The sequence below is a fragment of the Diospyros lotus genome, chromosome 14, assembly GCF_014633365.1.
Source record: "Diospyros lotus cultivar Yz01 chromosome 14, ASM1463336v1, whole genome shotgun sequence".
NCBI lineage: Eukaryota > Viridiplantae > Streptophyta > Magnoliopsida > Ericales > Ebenaceae > Diospyros > Diospyros lotus.
In genome coordinates, this window is record NC_068351.1 from 626,079 (window position 1) to 647,183 (window position 21,105).

At 37.9% G+C, this 21,105-nt stretch overlaps 1 protein-coding gene across 3 annotated transcripts; it reads left to right on the forward strand.

Moving 5' to 3' along the window:
- The first annotated feature begins 223 nt into the window (after positions 1-223).
- On the forward strand, positions 224-21,099 carry LOC127791131 (regulatory-associated protein of TOR 1-like). 3 transcript variants are annotated; one of them, XM_052320920.1, is made up of 23 exons: positions 224-848; positions 3,996-4,098; positions 5,047-5,129; positions 5,788-5,946; positions 6,031-6,147; positions 6,268-6,428; positions 8,657-8,811; positions 8,926-9,070; positions 9,154-9,232; positions 9,397-9,498; positions 11,200-11,283; positions 11,396-11,506; positions 11,698-12,051; positions 12,154-12,343; positions 13,136-13,675; positions 14,187-14,522; positions 14,685-14,805; positions 15,313-15,437; positions 15,544-15,689; positions 15,777-15,878; positions 16,595-16,680; positions 20,079-20,163; positions 20,304-21,099. In XM_052320920.1, exons 1-23 carry the CDS (start codon positions 609-611, stop codon positions 20,640-20,642), a joined length of 3,963 nt encoding a protein of 1,320 aa, XP_052176880.1. In that variant the 5' UTR covers positions 224-608; the 3' UTR covers positions 20,643-21,099. The 3 variants fall into 3 exon arrangements, with proteins under 3 accessions (XP_052176880.1, XP_052176881.1, XP_052176879.1); XM_052320921.1 differs by having other exon boundaries at positions 11,698-12,008; positions 12,117-12,343; positions 13,136-13,741; XM_052320919.1 differs by having other exon boundaries at positions 225-848; positions 13,136-13,741.
- The last annotated feature ends 6 nt before the right edge of the window (positions 21,100-21,105 follow it).

The window sequence follows — 21,105 nt, forward strand, 5'->3', positions numbered from 1 at the left end:
TGTGTGTCCGTACCGAATAATAATAATAACAATAGAAAGAGAAAAAGAAAAAGAAAAAAAAAAAAAGAGAGTACGTAAGTGAGAAAATTCCAGTTGTAACGTCCGTACTAAATGACAGGGAGGGGCCGATTGGGGGTGTCTTAAGGGCACGCACCGCTGGCCGCTGGCCGCTGGGATGGCGTATATTCACAGTTTCCACGCGGGGGCACGTATATAAGTTGAACCCACAAAGAAAAGCAAAGAAAGAGAGAAAGAAAGTTGTCTCAATCTTCTACTCTCTCTCTCTCTCTCTCAAAGCAAAACCTTTCCTGCCACCGCTCTACGGCCGCCCGCCTCCTTCCTCTCCTTCTCCGTCGCCTAGGGTTCCAAATTCCACCGCTAATTGTCGCGTCCGAGCGTTTCTAGGGATTTCGGAGCTGGATTTCCTCCGGAGAATCTCCATGCGCCGTTGGTTCAGCGGCTTCGTCGATTAGACCGCCTCCCCGGGAGGAAGCCTCTGGATTTTTTTCCCCTAGGGTTTCGTGTCCTCACTCTGCTCTGCCTGTCCCCCCGAGTACTTGCTCCGCCTGGTATTGCGGTTTGCTTGTGGTTGCGCGTCCGGTGCCGGGATGGCGGTTTCGAATCACTTGGGCGAGTGCTCCAGCCCTGAAGAACTGGATTTGGTTGGGGGGACGGGAGACGCGAACTCGCGGAACTCCGGCAGTAGTTGCGCCACTTCTACCACCATGGCGTATTTGCCCCAAACCGTTGTTCTGTGCGACCTAAGACATCAAGCTTTGGAGGATGAGTGTGTTCCCTCTGGTCCCTCTGACAATGGCTTGGTCTCAAAATGGCGGATTAGGGACAGAGTAAGCTCCTCCTTCCCTCTATACCGCATTTTTTCTTTTCTTTTCTTTTCTTTAATTGTTGTCTATGTTGAGGCTGCTACGTTTCTTCGTATGATGGATCGATGATGTTATACTTATGCTGTTAAATTTTTCTGCTCGGTTCGCTTTTAGCTTTCATAGCCTTCATCCAAGGAGGGAGCTAGGTTAACTTCATTGAGTATTGTTATTATTTTTGTGTTGTCTATACTAATTCATGAGTCTTGACTGAAAACAGACACTGCAACAATTAACTGACTAGACGTTCCGATAAGACATTGGACAAAAGTGTATAATTAACCGTGTAGACATTCCGACAAGACATTGAACAAATTTGTATGATTAACCCAGTAGATGTTCCATCGAGACATTGAATAAATTTGTATAATTAACCATGTAGACGTCCAACAAGACACCGAACAAATTTCTATTATTAACTGTCTAGACATTCCGACAAGACACTGAACATGTTTCCATTATTAACCGTGTAGGCGTTACGACAAAACATTGAATGAATTTGTCTGGAAAACTCTGTTTGTTTGCAAGGTGAAAATTATGGTTATTAAATGGCTTGAAAGTTACTTTTGTTTTCCAATTCAAAGTAGATTGAGGATCATTGCTTAAACCCCCATTTCATGGTTGAAAATGCTTTTTGGTCAGATCTTCATTGGATTTTGAGTATAAAGGGGGATAGATCTTCCTAAACTCGAACTACCTTTGAATTACTGATCCCTAAGGCTATAACTCTCCACAATGCTATAGAATGAAGTGGTAATCAAATTTGGATGATTTTTGTTTTATTCAGCACTCTTCTGCTGTATTGGAGATAAAAATTTATGCAAAGCAATATATATGCGGGAACATGTATAATCTTAGAAATGTTTTGAATAGATGAATGACGGTACTGAAGTGAAGTGAATACCTGATCTTATTCTGCTAAGCACAAACCAGGGAGTGGAAGACCTTTTTAAGTCTTAAAAGTTGCAATAGGAGAGATGATTCAGAAGATCACCCTCTCCATGACCTTAAAGTGAATACTTTGAACTTATCTGATTCAAATTGGATAGAGACCCAGTCCCTAAGACATAATAACCTTGAAGGTAGACCAATCACCACTGGGACACTAATACTTGAACCCATGGCTCTCCTCAAACTTCTCTTGGTGTATACTTCCCTTCATGTCAACTTCCTAAGTAGAGCTTTATTGAAGATCTCAAGCATCCTTCCTTCCAAAGGCACCTTTTCCAAGCTGCATAAAAGGAAGAAAAGAAAAGAAAAAAAGAAAAAGAAAACATGGACTTCTCATTTGCTCTGTCTCACATAGGTTTGATGTGCCTTTGGCTTTGAGATGTAAGTTTGATTCTCCCATTGAATCTTAGCCTTCAGAGCTGTAGCTTGGGGTTGTGAACTATGTTTTTGAAGTGAGTTGTGGGTTTAAGTTCCATTGTACATTTTTTTTTCCTTTGCTTCAAACCCTGCAACCTACTTCTGCAGATCATACCAAACTAAGAACAGCTACCTGACTCACATCCCTGAAAACCTAACCCCGCCTATCATAGAAACACCTCTTTTTCCCTCGTTGTAGCAGCAACACTCCTATTCTCTCCTCCCCAAATTGACTATGTTTTCATTCCATCCATCTGAAGAATGCAAAACCTGGTTCCTAGATCTTTACAAAACAGACGAAGAAGCAAACAACAGCTTCCTAATTTCCAGTGGATGGAAGTAAATTGCCTACTTTTGACCCACCTCATGCACTAACCACAAGCTCCTCAATCTAGCCCTTCAAAAATTTCGATTTGATTTCGAGCCCCTATGCCTCTAGTCCTAGAACAAGGCTTCATGAAATCTTCCAGGATGGTGGACACTTCCTTTGAGCCTTTCCCTTCCAGTTTTGGATTAAATCATTCGATGGAGTTTCCTGTGACCACTGAGATACCATAATTCTATCCCCCTGCTAGAAAAGTGTTAGATCACCACTTTTGCATACATGGTCATCTTGTCCCAAGCACCTACATGCCAAACCAATTAGTAACAGAGATCTTAGACAAAGCTTTCAGTGAGCCAATTGAATTTAACTTCCAAAAAGATGAAAAGATTTCTGAACTCTGATGCCCCTTTCTACTGTGAGTAACATTTGATCATTGCCTTTAGCAATGTGAACATCCTATCAACAGCATCAGCAATGTTGATAATTTTCCATCCTATCTTGAAAATCTCCCATTGTCTGTGATTGTTGTTGTTTGTGACACCCTCCATCTCAGGGGGAGAGAGAGAGAGAGAGGCACACACACACACACATATTTTTCCTATTCTTAGTTTCTAGATAAACATATAGAAACCAAGGTTATATGGTCACTACTTGTATGGGCAATGCTTGTTTATATGGTGACTGCTTGTTATTAAGTAGGGAAAAATAAACCAAGGTTGGATAATGAATAAAATCTTCTACTTGTCATCTTGTTCTTCTTCAATTCCCTTGTCTTTCCACTATTCTATGTTTCTATAAAATTAATGGAGAAATTTCTCTTCACAGAAAATGTTAATTGAATTCTTGTGGAAATCAGGTTGTGTACCAAAATTTGAACTTATTTTTATATTTCTTGATATAGACTACCGCTACCAATCCTTATGACCTAAGATTTGTGGCATAATTTGAAGTACTGGAAAACAAATGTATAATATTGAATTCCCTCAGAGAGAGAGAGGGGAGAGGGAGGGGAGGGATACAGCCATCCTTGCTTTGACTGGAAAAAACTGTGCATGCTAGTTATTTTTTACTCATGTTTATTTTATCCTTATATTTCAACTAAAGCTATCATTTAGAGAGCGGGTGGGTGGGGGGGAGAGGATTAATTCCCTGAACTAATAACTGAGATATGCAGCTCTCCTTTGATTGAGAAAATTGTGCATGCCGGTTGTTTTCCACTTGTGTTTGTTTGAGATTATATGTATATATTTTATCCTTGTATTTCACTTCTTAGGTAGTTTATGTTACTTTTCATTCTGTAATGTTCTCACTGCTTCCCTGTAGATTCTATAGTATGTATGTTTAGTGTTTGTGTTATTGTATTATTTATTAATTATTAATATATATATCTGTGATTGTATTAACCTCAAATTTTATGGCAGATGAGGACAGGAGCTGTTGCAATTGTTCTCTGTTTGAACATTAGTGTTGACCCACCGGATGTAATTAAGATATCCCCTTGTGCCAGAATGGAGTGCTGGATAGGTACAATCTTCATGGTTTTTGCTTGGTTCTTCTCAATACATTAATTAACAAAATGCTGACATTTAAGTTATTAGTGAATTGACTGGTGATCAGGGATCACTGAGAAGATGGGTAGTGTTTTCATATATATTTTTTATTTTTTGACTGAAAACAAATATAGTTGCATCACTTAGCCTACTAGCTAAAGCATGAAAATTTTTGCTTCAGAGCATCTCCCAATGCTAGTGCTTGGGTTTATCTGTCTTGTACTGATGCTCATATGTTTTGAACTTGCTCAATGGTGTCTGGCTGTGTTGGCCACAGGCTCGTGTCAGAACGTGGATGAACATGCATTGGACATGTCCAGGACACACATGTACTTTAAGTGAAACTGTGAAGTGGTGGGGCAGGAGATGGCATGCTGATGCTTGGTTTAATATACTTGTTAGGAGAGATTGGGTTTTAGAGTAAAAAATGACAAAGTTTTAAAGTTTAAGTGTGATTTGATTGATTATGTTTCTAATGGCGGATGAAGATACTTCAAAAGGTTTTGACGTTCTTAAACTTTTGATTCTTTAATGTTGCTAAATTGTTTTCAATTTTTACCATAAACTAGCCATTTCACTATGTTAGCAAGCCCACTCTCACTATAAACTCTTACAAGGTCGGTGTGTCAAATTTTGAATGGGAGGGGCAGTTGTTGTATTATCTCTAAAGATTTACCTTTATGTTTCTTTTTTTCCCCCCTGTTAACATGCTCCAAAATATGTTTCTTCCTATTTCATTTCATTAATTGATCATTAATATATGTGCTTGTTTGTTATTTACTTCTTTGTCATTAATTTATGGCCACAAACTAATGGATCATAAGGAATTAACATCTTACTTCCATTGCAGATAGGGACTTCTTATTCAATTTTATTATTGAAGTTGTGATCCATTTTTATTTTTAAATTTGTTTCTTTGCAGATCCATTCTCAATGGCCCCTCAGAAGGCACTTGAAGCAATTGGGAAAACATTAAATTCTCAGTATGAGAGGTGGCTATCGAAGGTGAGATTCCCCATTTGTGCTATTAAGCCCTTATTTTCACTTTAAAGTGTCATTGTGCAATACTTTTGATATTTGAAATGACTGGTTACTATCACATATCTAAAATAAATATTTTAGTTTGTTACTCGCTCCCCTGTCATGGTTAATGCATGGTTCTGATGAGGTTACTATCCAACCAAAAGAAAGATATACTGAGTCTGGTTGTTCCAACATCTTTCAGTAATGATGTTGACAGAAAATAATTTGAATGGTTGAAATAAGATGGCTTTGTTCTTTATCATTATTAATTAATGTCATCGAGTTAAACAATTGAGGGAACTGTTTTGAGCTATCCTTGTTGGGGTGAAAGTGTGCATGTAGCCACATGTAATCTTGAGAGGGAGGGTGGGGATGGATCGTTCGTCATTGCATGTCAATAGGGTCCTACAATTGCATCAAAAACTTGAAACAATGCCTTTTTCTTTCTGAGGTTTTATGTGCATTTTGGATTCATCCTCCTGGTGTGCCACCCATAAAAATATTCCAGGAGGTCAGAGGACCCTCATTTTATTTTTACCCAAATGGTGGAACTGAAGAGTTATTGATTCTCATATATTTTATTTGGCTCAAATCAAAACCTTCCTCAACCCATCACTCATGCATTACAAAAATTGTGCAGGCACGCTACAGGACCCAATTAGATCCCACTGTGGAGGAAGTGAAGAAACTTTGTACTTCGTCTCGCAAATCAAACAAGTCCGAAAGAGTTCTATTTCATTACAATGGACATGGTGTGCCAAAGCCAACTTCCAATGGTGAAATTTGGCTATTCAATAAGGTTTCATTACTGAAACTCTTTCCATGCCAATTAGTGTTAATTTATATCAGAATTTTAATTTTCTTATTGTTTCACTTTGTCTAGACTTATACACAATATGTCCCATTGCCAATCAGTGACCTTGATTCCTGGTTGAAGACACCATCCATTTATGTTTTTGACTGCTCTGCTGCTGGGTTGATTGTCAATGCTTTCATAGAGGTATTTGGTTTTGTCTGCTAGCTAGCTATGAATAGTAGAAACTTATTTTTCTATAGTGAAAAAAACAATCCATTTTTCTTCAGTTTCAGAATGTAAGGGTGATTGTTTTTCTTCTTATAGCTTGAGGACTGGAGTGGCAGTGGTTCCTTGGGATCTTCCATGAGGGATTGCATTCTACTAGCAGCCTGTGAGGCACATGAGACTCTTCCTCAGAATGCTGAATTTCCTGCTGATGTGTTTACGTCATGCCTCACCACGCCCATCAAGATGGCATTGAGATGGTGACACTTTGTTTTCAACTATTGTCACTTCCATTTTCAGTTGTGATTCATGTTTTTTGACGTGCTGGACTGTTTCCCTTTTTAAAGCTTCTTCCTTATGTTTTAATGTGCACTTGGTTGAGTATAAGCCATTAGGACTCTGGTTAATTGGAGGGAGGAGTAAAGAAAGGGTTTTGGTCTAGCTCTGTGCGATGTACCTGCCTGTGACATTGAATGTTTTGCCTCGCCACTAATATTGACTGAGTTATTTAAATATACATTTACTGAATTGCAGCTGCTTAGGAGTCTGGATTTTTAATATTTCAACTTGTTACCTGAGACCTGGCAAGCATAAATGGTTATCTGACTTTGATCATTGTTTAACATTTTTATTGGACATTGTTTTTGTGTGTCAAATTATGCGTACACCCACTTTTCTTTTTTCTTCCTCAGTTGTATTGCATGTGACATCCTTGAGACTGGCTTGATTTGTCTGTTCTGTGATTATGTTGTCCTTGCCATGCAACATTTTATTAGGAGTGCAAGTTTATTTATTTCCGAAATTACTAGCTCTTCATTAGTTTCCTAGATATTATTGGAAGTAATTCCTTGTAAGAAATATTATTTTTGAAGTTTAAATTACTTCATCTGCTGTTTGGTTTTCATTTTACTTGTTTCAGCAATTTTTCGTCTCTTTTCTTTTTTTCCTTTCTCCCTTTGAGAAATAGCAAATTTTGTTTTTTTTCTTTTTTGGATGGTCATAACATTTAATTGATGGTTGTTGTGATTGAATTTAAATTTGTATTCTGCCACTTAAGATGTGATTGTTGTGCCCTTGCCTTTTGATCTCTAAAATTCTTAATGTTTACTAGCAGTTACTTTCTATAGCTGAAGGCTGTGTACAAAGAATGACGCTCTCTCAATCTGCAAAGTGGAGAGCCCCTTGCATTGGGGATGGCACCTTGATCTTGGGCATACCTCATCCATAGGGTAATCTAGTATAATCACGACCATCCATGCCCATGAGATCTACTTGAAACACAAGGTCTAAGTTGCTTTCCTCGGGACCTGTGTCAGTACTCTGTAGTGGATCATAGGTTAACCCTTGGGTTGCGAACTAGGACTCCTCTCACTTCTTTTTCCTTTTTTTTATCTGCGTAGTTATTTTGGCCCAAAATCTCTGTTTACTTTCAACAATTTTTATTTGCCAGATTGATATGTTGAGCTATCTTTATCTTTTTTGTTACTTTTTCGGGAAACTGTGTCTGAAGGGGGAAGATGCTTCTTGTATCTTTATGATACTCTTCTTTCCAGAACTCTTGGAACTTGGAAGATGATCTTGATATTTATATTCTATTTTTATTGATTAATATCCACAAGAGTAATGATATTTGGTCCAAAAAATTGGACCGAATACTGGGGCACTATCTACAAATGGGTTCACTTGGTCGAGGAAAGCATGATGCTGTAGTAGCAATCTGCCCGTCATGAGAAATGACAGATTTGTATTAAATGAAGGTGCCAAGTGGGAGTCACTTAGTCACCCCTATACACCATACAAAATACGAAAAAGTGCATCTGTGCTGGATTTACATCCAGAAGAAGCTTTTATGCAATTTTCCCTTCAGGAAAAGCAATTAGACAATCTACACTAAAAAAGAAAGCAATTATATAAAGTACAAGCACTGCAATTCTTGCATTTTGGGTTCCAGTAAATGAATTGAAACAATTTCCTTGTTTTAAGAGTTAGTGGGTAGCATGCCATGTGGGATTTTATCCTTCAACTCTACGAGGTAGCATTCTTTAGTTTGAGGCTGTAGGATCGTAACAACATTAGCACTGACCGAATTACTGAGCCAGGATGCATTCTTATATTTGTATTCTGCTTTGTTGTTCACAGTAGTTTTGATTACCTGTTTTCATTTATTTTATCAATTTGGAGGGTTTGATATTTATAATTGAAGTTTATGTTTGCACATTAAATATGCTTGTTTGCTAGATTTCTGCATGGGCATGCTTTACTTCTGTTACTGAACTATAATTTTTTAATATTCATTTATTCTCTACTTTGAACCGCTCCTGGCATTGTTGGCAAATATCCATATTTGGTCCTTGAACAGTTTTTCTTGTTGGATGTTTTTCCACAATTGCCTTTGTATCATCGGTTATCTGGTGGTTTATTAATTGTGTTAATTGGGCTAGTTAATCATTTGAGAATCTCTTGACTAATTGTGTTAATTGTGTCACAGGTTCTGCACCCGTTCATTACATAGTGAATCTCTTGATTATTCACTGATAGACAGAATTCCTGGCCGCCAAAATGACCGTAAAACGCTTTTGGGAGAACTAAACTGGATTTTTACAGCAGTGACTGACACGATCGCTTGGAATGTTCTCCCGCGTGGTAATGCAAGAATCATACTGTTTGTGTATTACTTTTTGCAATTGTTGTGATTGAGCATTTAGTTCTTAGACATATTTGCTGATGTGGAAGTGATACCTCAAATTTTCTTTCCAGAACTTTTTCAGAGGTTGTTCAGACAAGATCTCTTAGTTGCCAGTCTGTTCCGAAATTTTTTACTTGCTGAGAGAATAATGCGGTCTGCAAATTGTTCCCCAATCTCTTATCCTGTGTTGCCACTCACCCATCAGCATCATATGTGGTAGGTAGTCTATATTATTGCAACTTCATTCTTTTCTTGTTAACTTATCTGGTGCTCATTATGTTTCATTGTCTGCAATATAGGGATGCCTGGGATATGGCGGCTGAAATCTGCCTTTCTCAACTTCCATTTCTAGTTGAGGATCCTAATGCCACTTTCCAGGTTTCATTCCTTAAGTTCTATGTATTTTTTACTGCCAATATTTTACCTAAATGTGTTTCTAGTTTGTCAAAATTACATTGTGAATCTAGATTTAGAGTTGCTTTTAGCTTTCTATACCTTTTATAAATTCATTTTTGTAGTGACGTTATATTTTTTTGTTTCAGCCAAGTTCTTTCTTTACCGAACAGTTAACAGCTTTTGAGGTATGGCTTGATCATGGATCTGAGCATAAAAAACCGCCTGAGCAATTGCCCATAGTTCTTCAGGTTTGGTTCCTTGCATGATCATTGTCCATAATTTAGTCATTTTATTTTTATTTTATGTGCCTGCAAATAAACTTTTAGGGTTGAAGGTTTCATGATTTCAGTGTCTCTTGCTAAGTTCTTTTTCTTTAAATTTTGATTGTAACTTTTGTCAAAATGATACTAAAAAACTCGTGAAATGTGAATTGGACTTGTGCTTCAGTTATGTTTTGGTAGGAAATTCTTTCTTTCAGGTAAGTTTTGAGGAAGACTTGTGTGAATTGTCGAGAGATTTAAAGCATTCTTTATCATGCAAAATTGCAAATGCAAATGGATTACAGTACATGTCTGAGCATTTCAGTTCACATTTGCCTATAGAGGCAGTAATCAAGAAGAATTTTCTTCTGGTAAATTGTTCCCTGTCAGCCTAGTTGTTTTTTCATGTTTGATTTGGGATAAATACATTAACTAGGATTTTGTATTCGGTCATAGTGTGGGATGCAACCATTTAGGCTTTTTCATTTATGTTTTTTGCCATAGCTTTGAAGACATGTCATACCTGGGTATATGGCGAAGTGGTATAATTTGGTAAAAGTTCATCTTTAGGCTGATTGTAGACTAGTTTGATGCATTGGTGAAACTTCTCACAATGACACTGGTGACTGAGTAGTCTGCGGGAGTTGTGGGGTGAAGACAGAAGAAAACCTGCAGTTGCAAAAGCTTCAGCAATGGTTATGAATATTAGCTGCTGTCACAACCCATTCCCGCATTGGTAAGTCTAATTGGGAGGTAGTGGATTTATTGTTTCATCCCATGAACCCATAAGTTAACTTCAACTAGCATTCTTGGGTGAAAACCTCGTCTTACAAATGGTATCAGACCCAACCTAGGACCATTTCTAAATTGGTACAGGCTAGAAAAGTGTTTTGAGACTGATTTGGGTCAGTTTGAGGTATGGATTTCTAGTCGACAAGGATGCCAAGAATAAAAAAGAAGAGAGTTTGTCATGATCAATCCCAGACCAGTAGTTTGTTGGGGGAGATCTAGGATATCTTACTTGGTCCCATGAATCCAATAGTCACCTTCAACTAGCACTTTTGGGTGACGACCCATGGTGTTACAGGTAGAGTATCAGAGCTAACATAGAACTAACATCATGTGGGTACGGGCTAGGAAAGCATTTTGAGACTTACTTTGGGTCAGATTTAGATAATATGAGATTTTTGTTCTGGCAAGGACGTTAGGAGTTCTCACAACCTAATCGCACATGGGCCGTCTATTGGGGAGATCTTGGGTACATTACTTGGTCCAGTGAACTCATATATCACCTTCAGCTGGCACTTTTGGGTGAGGATCCGTGATGTTACAAAATGTTGTGTTTCCCTTCATGCTAATTTCTCTTGCTTAAGATCCAGTAGAAAGGAAAATTGCCCTTTTGAGTGCCTATAACAAACATATAGGGACATAGGTGACTAAATCAAACTTTGTGAATGCATATCCTCAGGATGAGGTTTAAACAGATTTTCACCTTTATGATATTGCTTCTTTACAAAGAATGTGAAGGTTTGGTGCAGAGCCAATCACCCCCAGCCAAATACTCTTTTTTCCTCATAATTGGCTGATAATGCAGCTCTTCATCTTTCTGGTTTTCATTTTGTGTGCTATTTGTTTTTTCTATCTTTTTTCTGTTCAATGAACCATCATCAATCTGTTTTTTTGTCTTAGGTTTTACTTAGTCAATGCCATCGGTTTCGTGCTTTGGTGCTTCTTGGAAAATTCCTTGATATGGGTCCCTGGGCTGTAGATCTGGTAATTTGCTGTGGCTTTGCTATTAAAAATTTCTTTTTCTTTTCTGTATGAACACTGGTAGTTTGTGGAAACTCATTCAGTAATTTACTTAATTGAAGTTTCTTTCTTGCAGGCCTTGTCTGTTGGAATATTTCCATATGTTCTAAAGCTGTTGCAAACTACTACTCCAGAGTTGCAGCAGATTCTCGTGTTTATATGGACAAAGATCCTTGCACTTGATAAGGTTTATATAGGAGTTTCTTGTTTACTAGCAATCTTCTAAACAATTTTTGTCAATGTATAACATAAAATTATATGTATTTTATTGCATTTCAAACCTCCTCTCATGTGGCAGATTATGTGTTGCAATTTCGCTTGCATTTTGTACCCTTATTTGATATTTTGTTTATTCGAGTTCTGTTCGTTGGACAATAGTCGTGCCAGGTAGATCTGGTAAAGGATGGGGGGCAGACGTACTTCATAAGGTTTCTTGATAATGTGGAAGCATATCAAGAACAGCGTGCAATGGCTGCATTTGTTTTGGCTGTTATTGTAGATGGACACAGGCGGGGTCAGGAGGCTTGTATTGAAGCTGGTTTGTTACATGTTTGCTTGAAGCATCTTCGGAGTTCAAAGCCAAATGATATTCAAACTGAACCCCTATTTCTTCACTGGCTTTGTCTCTGTCTGGGTAAGCTCTGGGAGGATTTTACAGAGGCAAAATTAATAGGTTTGAAGGCAGATGCGCCAGCTATATATGCACCTCTACTCTCTCAGCCACAACCAGAGGTCTCATTTGTTTTCTTTTTAAATTATTTTCTATTAGATATGTAAATTTTGATTTATGCATTTAGTTTAGGTACAGCAATTGTAGAAGTAACTTCTTTTCAGGTTAGAGCATCAGCCGTTTTTGCACTGGGCACTTTACTTGATGTTGAATTTGACTCGTCAAGAGATCCTGCTGGAGATGAAGAATATGATGATGATGATGAAAAAGTTCCTGCTGGAATTAGTATTATTAAAAGCCTTCTAAGTGTTGTTTCTGATGGAAGCCCACTTGTGCGGGAAGAGGTTGCTGTAGGTATGTTGACCCTCACAACATTTTCACGTGGTAGATTTCTTTATTCTGTCAAATAGTAAATATAATAACTGAAAACTGTTAATTTTCTTATTTGAAAAGAAGATGATTGAAATGGTAAATGTTGGTATGATTTGGTTAGTTAACTACACATTTTTACTTTGGAAAAGTATTGCTTAAATGGTCCTATATCCTCTTTTCTTTTTATTATCTTTCTCTGCTTTTGTTTCTTCTTTTACCTAATACTTATTGTAGTACATTCCTTATGAAATTAATTTTTGAAATGTAACGCCTGATGATAAATTTGTCATTGATAGATTATATGTTTTAACATGATTTTTTCTGTTTTATTGGAAACAATTGGCTTCACTCAGCAAGAAGGGGAAAAATAATGAAAAAAGTGGCTTCAGGGTTAATGTCATAGATATATTAGACCTGAGTTTAATGTGCAGTATATGGTTGCAATGGTAGTTCTCTTACTAAAATATATTACGCCTAGCCACCTTGTGTTGTCTAAAATATACTAGATACCCGCAGTTGGATACTGTACAATTATCCTACATAAATGTTGTTTAATGTGATCATTCTGAAACCATTTCTTGTATCTTAAATATGTTAGTTGTTTATTGCCGTGTATTATGGTGTTATCCATCATCTTTTCTGTTTCATGTTCAATCCCATGATATTGGGTTGTATTTCCCGCTTTTTATCCCCTATTCTTATTTGTACTATACTTTGGTGGGCATTTTATTATATTTTGAAGTGTGTGAATGATAATTCTCCCCCATTTAACAGCTCTGGCGCAGTTTGCCTTTCACCACAAGAAACACTTGAAGCCAATTGCTGCGGCATATTGTAAACCCCAGTCTGGTTCTGTGCTTACTTCTTTGCCTTCTTTGGCTAACAAAGGCACAGGAACTGGTTATATTGCTCCAACGCAGTACATGCCCCATGGAAGTATGGGTCCTTCCCAAATTGGTCCTCTGTTAAGAATTAGTGGAGACAACCCACTAGCAATCCGAGATGGGAGGGTTTCTACCAGTAGCCCCCTTTCTAACTCCAGAAGAATGCATGGTTCTCCACTGTCTGATGATTCATCACAACACTCTGATTCTTCTGTACTCAATGACTGCATGAGCAATGGGATTGTAGATCATACAAGGCCAAAGCCTTTAGATAATGCATTGTATTCACAATGTGTATTGGCAATGCTTACATTGGCCCGGGATCCATCACCACGTATTGCCAGGCTTGGTCAGCGAGTGCTGTCCATTATTGGGATTGAGCAAGTGCTGACAAAACCTGTGTGGCCTACCAACAGCAGTGTTCAGCCAGGTGAACCCACAACTCCAAGTCTTGCTGGCTTAGCTCGTTCATCTTCTTGGTTTGATATGAATGGAGGTAATTTTTTTATTTCTGTTTGGATTGTGGTTCTTGTATTGAGCATCATCAGTTGATCAAGTTTTCCAGGGCATGAGTATAGTTTATTGTTTAAGGGGAAAGGACAAAATCACTTAACTGATAGATGTAGGTTCCAGTAGTCAGGTCACAACAACACCTACTTGCCTTATCACATCTGATGTGAGGATAATCCAATCAATTTTGGTAGCCTTGCCCATCTATTATGGATTACAGATTTAATTGGTTGTCATTTCTTAATTATTGGTCTTATGACACTCTAACTACTAGCAGACTCTTTGCTAGTGTTTGCTTTACAAGGTGATATTTTGCTCCTTTGCTTGTATTACATTCTTGCTTTGTTATCTATTACGAGTTTTTACCCTTTGCAATCCTGTTTTTTCTTTTGTTCTCTAATAGTAATTTACTATTTGGAACCTGTTTGCAGGCAATTTGCCACTTACTTTTAGAACTCCTCCTGTTAGTCCTCCTCGACCGAGTTACTTACCACTACCAAGAATGCGGAGAGTTCTGTCATTAGAACTTAGGCCTCACCTAATGAATTCTCATGACAGTGGATTAGCTGATCCACTTTTAGGTTCTGGTGGAGCTTCTGGAGTTCGAGAGCGTTGTTTCCTTCCAAAGTCGACAATCTACAACTGGAGTTGCGGTCACTTCTCAAAGCCTCTTCTTACACCTGCAGATGATAGTGAAGAAATAATGGCTAGAAGGGCCAAGAGAGAAAAATATGCCCTGGATCAAATCACAAAATGCCAACATTCTAGTGGGTCTTTGTTATGATTAGTCTTTAGTTTTCTCTATGATTTTATGATACATTTGTTTGTGATCTAATTCTGGTATAAGCCCAGGTCTTTGTTTCCATTTCAATTTCTTGATAATATTTCATTTTATAAGCCCTAATGATATTCTTTTGTTTTCTTGTCAGCTGTTAAGAAATTGCGTCAAATTCCTAGTTGGGATACAAAATTTGAGACGGGTACCAAAGCAATTTTACTGCAACCTTTCTTTCCTGTTGTCATTGCTGCGGATGAGACTGAACGAATTAGGTTTGTGACTTTCATATACGTTTACTTATTTTTCTTTTCCTTTTTCTTTAGCAATCAAATCCATGATGTATTGAGGATTACACCAAGTTGGCATCTTTGCAAATAGGTACAGCAAACTGATTTTGTGCTAACCAGGCCATCTCTATGATCTGTGGTTATGGATGAAATGGCTTAGTAACAAATTTTGTTGAACTGATTCTGTAACTGCAGTTGATTTAAGTAAATTTTAGTTAGGTGATTTAAATTTCTCAACTTGGGGCTAAATTTCCTGTGTTTCTGGTTTTTGATTATCAAGCTTTGACCCTGAGTTTGTAGAATATTTAAAACTGTGCAGCATGGAATGAAATATATTAATGAGGTTTCTTTTTTTTTTCTTTTGCTAGGTATATTAATGAGGTTTCTAGTATACTTAATTGCATCCATGTTCAGTTGAATGATCTGTGCACTGTAAATTCAATTTGTATGTTGTACATTTCTACTAACTGGTTTGTTACTATATATTTCCAGGATATGGAATTATGAGGAAAATACTCTTCTAAACAGCTTTGACAATCATGATTATCCTCGCAAAGGAATATCAAAGCTCTGCCTATTAAATGAGCTCGATGACAGCTTGCTTCTTGTTGGCTCATGTAAATTTCTGTTCTGTATTTGTTCAGTTTCATGGTGCTTATGAAGTTTTTCTGCAAGCTTTGCTTTTTAATTACATGTAACTTCTGTAATGCGCTTGCTACTCAGGTGATGGCAATGTCCGGATTTGGAAAGATTTCTCTTTAAGGGGTAAACAGAAACTTGTAACTGCATTCTCTTCAATCCAAGGTCACAGACCTGGTGTTCGAAGTGTGAATGCTGTTGTGGATTGGCAGCAACAATCTGGATACTTGGTATATGCTAACTATAGGCATATTTCTACTTGCTCAATTTTTTATTTTTTGTTTGCTCATGTGTTATTTTAATGCTGCTATTACTAGTATGCTTCTGGCGAAACATCGTCAATTATGATCTGGGACCTGGAGAAAGAACAACTTGTTAATTCTATTCCTTCCTCCTCAGAATACAGCATCTCAGCTTTGGTGGGTTTTAATTCAAACGTATAGCTTTTTTATGTCATTTTGTCCTACTTGACTTGCTTTCTCTATTGTTGTATTCAATTATAGCATCACCTTTTTCTTCTTTTCTGAAATTTTTCTATAGGTGATTTATGCTCATAACTCCATAATATCACTGTTGCTAAAGTATGCAACTTGCTTGGATCAGTTTGGAAAACAAATTGCATGATAAAAATAACTTTGCAGTTATTAAATTATATGAGGTGAAATTGTTTGCTGATATAATTTATTACTGTAGAGTTGCTTCATCGGCATGATTTTTGTTTAGTTCTGGGTTTTTTATTTTGCTTTTCTTCTTTCTCTAACTTCTGTAAACAATAACTCAATGTAGATACAGGAATCCAAAGTAAGCTAAAACAAATAAATAAAACAATTTATTATCATTGTTTTTGTTTTCTATGGTCTTGGCATGCTTTTGAGGATCCATTTGAAATGATCTTCATTCTGTTGATTGTTGTTTGGGATCCTTGTTGGTAGATTAACTTGTTACCTGTCCATGATTGATCTTGTGGATCCTTGTTTGTAGGTTAACCTATTACCTGCACTATTACTACTTTTTTCTTCTTAGTTGTGTTGTAACCATCTTTTATTGTCAATGACAATATTTCTAGTTTTTTTGTTTTTTTTTCCCTGAGAATATTTCTAGTTTTTAATGGTCATATTTATCCATGTTTATGTAGTCTGCTTCACAAGCGCATGGGGGTCAATTTGTAGCTGGTTTTGTAGATGGTTCTGTTAGACTGTTTGACATTAGAGCTCCTGAAAGGTAAGAAATTATATATATTACGATTGCAAGTTGTTATTATATATGTGACTTGAATAGAGATTGTTCTCGTTCCTGATAAATATAAGTATGACAACTATGTCTTGTCCTGAGGCTTCAAGTTTTTAATTTATTTCTTTATTTCTTTATGTTTGAAACTATTGCTAATCATCAAGAAGGTGCTCATGATTTTATAGTTTATATATTAGAATTATTAGTATAATTAGATATATTGTATATTGTTGTTAGTGTTTTTATTTATTTGTTTTAACTATGTGTAATTAGGCTAAGCCTGTAGGTTATTAGGCCCGTTGTGCCAATTATAAATAACACATTAAGAAATTAATCTCTTAGGTTTTTCTCTCATAATTGTTTTCTCACATGGTATCAAAGCCATTGGTGAGAAAAACCCTAGCCACCGCTATGTATATTTTTCCAGCGGCCTCAAAACCCTAATTTTCTTTCTTCACCGTCATTGTTCACGCAAAAAAAAAAAAAAAAAAAACTAGTTTTCCTTCATTGTCACTGTTCACGCCAGAACATCATTGTCCGACCGTCGTTTGCTGGAACCGACCCTACCCTAGGGTTCGTCGCCTTTAGGCTGAGTTGTCGTTGGAAAATCGCAGCCGCCAGAGCCCCCACATGCCACCACAACGCACAACCATCTGCCCCCCACGCGCCGGCGCGTAAAGGCGCGTCCGTCGGCTGTTTTCTCCTGCTTTCTCCAGATCAACTCGCCTCCCTTCTCTAGGCCTATTCCCGGTGTCAAATCCTTGCTATGTCTAACCTTAGTGACGCAATTTCTGTTGGTGCTACTCCCGCAATTGAACCTGTTGCCCTTGCGGCCTCTCAGTCCTTTACTGTCTCCAATCTCAAAACAACCAATATCACCACTGTCAAGTTGATAGGGTCTGCCAATTATCTCTTATGGGCAGCCTTTGTCAAAATGTGATTCAAAAGGCAAGGCCAAGTTGATCATCTAACCACAAAGGCTGAAAGTGTGTTGGAAGCTAATCGGGCTAGATGGGAACAAGTTGATGCCCAATTATGTAGTCTCCTATGGCAGTCCATTGATCCATATCATGCAGCTCTTTTGGCCATTTGAAACTTGTGTTGATGTGTGGAAGGAAGCTGAAGAATGTTATACGAATGACATTCAACGTTTGTACACTGTGGTCTCTAATATCAAGAATCTGAAGCAAGAGTCGTCCATGGAATCTTATTTGGGATAGGTTCGGGTTCTTATGCTAGAATTTGATTCTCTTCTTCCCATTACTATGATCAAGACCGAACAAGTTGCTTAAAGAGAAGTTTTTTATGGTTATTGCTCTTTCCGGTCTAAACCCAGAATTTGACACCATCAGGCATCAAATCTTGACCAGCTCCACCAATCCTACCATGAAGGACTCTTTTAAAAGGTTGTTGAACATGATCGGCACATGGTATGTCCTCTTCTTCTCATGTTCCTCCAACCAAATCTTCAGGCCTTGTGTCTCAGGCTTCTCACTCAGGAGGAAATAGAGGCCGTAATAATAATCGGACACGTCCACAGTGTACCTTTTGTAAGAAACTGAGTCATCTTGAGGACAGGTGTTGGAAGAAACATGGTCGGCCCGCTGCTCCGCCCAATTTGCATCGAGTTCACAGTTGATACCTATGTCTGCAACTGAGTATGATGTTTTTTTGAAATTTCAGGCCACCCAACAGTCTCATCCTGGTAATCACGTTGCTTGCGTTGCTAAAAGCCCATCCCTTGATCCTTGGATTATAGATTCTGGCGCCACTGATCATATGTATAGTAATGAACTTCTTTTCTCTTCACTTATTTATTCTGATACCTTGCCTACAGTTATCTTGGCTGATGGCACCAAAACTATAGTTAAAGGGATAGGCCAAACCACACCCACTTCGTCTTTATTTTTAAATTCGGTTTTATATGTCCCTGACAGTCCTTTCAATTTGATTTCAGCTAGTTAGCTTACTAAAACCCTTAACTACTCAGTCACTTTCACTCCTACCTCTGTTTGTGTACAGGACTAGGGTACGGGGTGGACGATTGGCGTCGGACGTGAGTTACAGGGTCACTATCATCTTGCTGTGCTAATGGCTTACACTAGTGCTGCTTCCCCAGATCTTTTCCACTCTCATCTTGGTCATCCCAGCCTCTCCAAATTGAAGAAATTAGTTCCTAGTTTGTCATCGCTGTCTATTTTTGATTGAGTCATGTTAGCGTGGTAAACACACACGTAGTTCTTCCCCAGATCTTCTCCACTCCCATAAGCATTTTTAGACTAAAGACCTAGGCAAACTCTGGTATTTCTTGGGATTGAAGTTGCTTAATCAATAGATGGGATCTCAATTTCTCAGAAAGTTTTAGAAGAAACCGGTATGATGAACTGCAAACCAATTGACACCCCAATGGAATCAAATGTCAAACTCTTGCTGGGACAGGGGGAGTCTTACTCAGATCCTGGAAGGTATGGAAGATTGGTAGGCAAACTAAACTTTCTCATAGTCACTTGTCCCGACATTACTTTTGCTGTGAGTGTGGTGAGTCAGTTTCTCAATTCTCTATGTGATTCTCACTGGGATGCTGTTATTCGGATTCTAAGATATATCAAACAAGCATCGGGTAAAGGGATACTCTATGAGAATAAGGGGCGCACAGATATTTGTTGTTATGCAGATGCAGATTGGGCCGGCTCTCCTTCTGATCATCTGTCGACCTCTGGATATTGTGTTCTTGTGGGAGGAAATCTTATTTCTTGGAAAAATAAGAAACAAAATGTAGTAGTTAGATCCAGTGCAGAGGCAGCCTAGCTTAAGCAACTCTTAGAGAAACTCAAGTTTTGTGAAGTGTCCCCTATGAAGCTTGTTTGTAATAATCAGGCTGCCTTGCACATTGCTTCCAATCCAGTGTTCCATGAGCGGACTAAGCATATTAAAATCGACTGTCACTTTATTAGAGAAAAACTGATTGAAGGTGTTAATTGTTACAGAGTTTGTTAACTTTAGTGATCAATTTGCCGATGTCTTCCCTAAGTCTCTAAACGGTCATCGAATAGAATATATCTGTAACAAAATTGGTGCATATGATATCTATGTTCCAGCTTGAGGAGGAGTACTAGAATTATTAGTATAATTAGATATATTACATATTGTTGTTAGTGTTTTTATTTATTTATTTATTTGTTATAATTATATGTAATTAGGCTAAGACTATAAGCTAAGCTTGTAGGTTATTAGGCCCGTTGTGCCTATTATAAATAACATACTAAGAGACTAATCTCTTAAGTTTTTCTCTCATAATTGTTTTCTCACCTTCTATATCATTAATAGGAATATAATTGGTTATAATCAATGTCCAATCTTATCTTTCGTGGCTTCTTAATCTGTGCCAGGATTGTATGTTCAGCTAGGCCACATGCCTCAAGTATTGAAAGAGTTGTGGGGATTGGCTTTCAACCTGGACTTGATCCAGCAAAGGTACAGACTCGACACCTTTAATACAAGTGCTCAGTTACAAATGTGAGGTCTTTCTGACGCTCTTGCTGTAGGTAGGCGTTTTTCCTTTGTAAAAATAAGGTCGTTTTTAAACCCATGGCTTTATACCTGTTTACACTCAGATTGTCAGTGCATCTCAAGCCGGTGACATCCAGATTCTTGATGTCAGACGGCAGAAGAATACCTACTTGACAATTGATGGTCAAAGGGGCTCTCTTACTTCTTTGGCCATTCATCGACATGCACCCGTCATTGCCTGTGGCTCAGCCAAACAGCTTATTGAAATCTTCAATTTGAAGGGAGAACGATTAAGCAGCACTAGATCTTTTTCAGCCTTCATGACGCCGAAAATAGGTCCTGTAAGCTGCGTCACCTTTGATCCTTATCAAGTGCTACTTGCTGCTGGTGCTACAGATGCTGGCGTGTCTTTCTTTACTGCTGAACCAACTACAGCAAGATGAATGTACATTTGATTCATATCATGCATACAAGCCTTCCAGTTTGGGAGCAGCTGTACAGTGGAAAGGGCTTGCATTTGAGGGGTCATCAAAGTTTATTTGGGCTGCAAACGGGGATCACTGGGTCTCGCTGGGTATGCTAATGCTGCTCCAGTTCCTCCTTGAAGAAACAATTACAGGTTGCGTCAAAGTGTTCAAAAGTATATGCAATGTATTCAATTGGCCTCCACTGGCGAGGTGATCTGTACAGAGTTGGGAAGGAATACACCATATTCCTTTGGAGGCTTTGGCAAATAATCTGATGATATATTTAGCTAAACATGGTGTAAATATCATCTTTTTTCTTTTCAGTTTCTCCTAGCTTTTCTGGCTTGTTAAAATCCTTACTCCTCTTCAGGCATTTTGTTCAACTTGTATAGCAACTGGATTATCATTATGAAAATTAAATGTTTTGTTGATAGTGGCC

What these genes read in the sequence shown, in the direction of transcription:
- LOC127791131 (XM_052320919.1), top strand. Translation starts at nt 609, where the DNA reads ATGGCGGTTTCGAATCACTTGGGCGAGTGCTCCAGCCCTGAAGAACTG. An exon ending in CAGAATGGAGTGCTGGATAG is followed by an intron (nt 4,099 to 5,046) that starts GTACAATCTTCA and finishes GTTTCTTTGCAG; the next exon opens with ATCCATTCTCAATGGCCCCT. An exon ending in ATCAAGATGGCATTGAGATG is followed by an intron (nt 6,429 to 8,656) that starts GTGACACTTTGT and finishes ATTGTGTCACAG; the next exon opens with GTTCTGCACCCGTTCATTAC.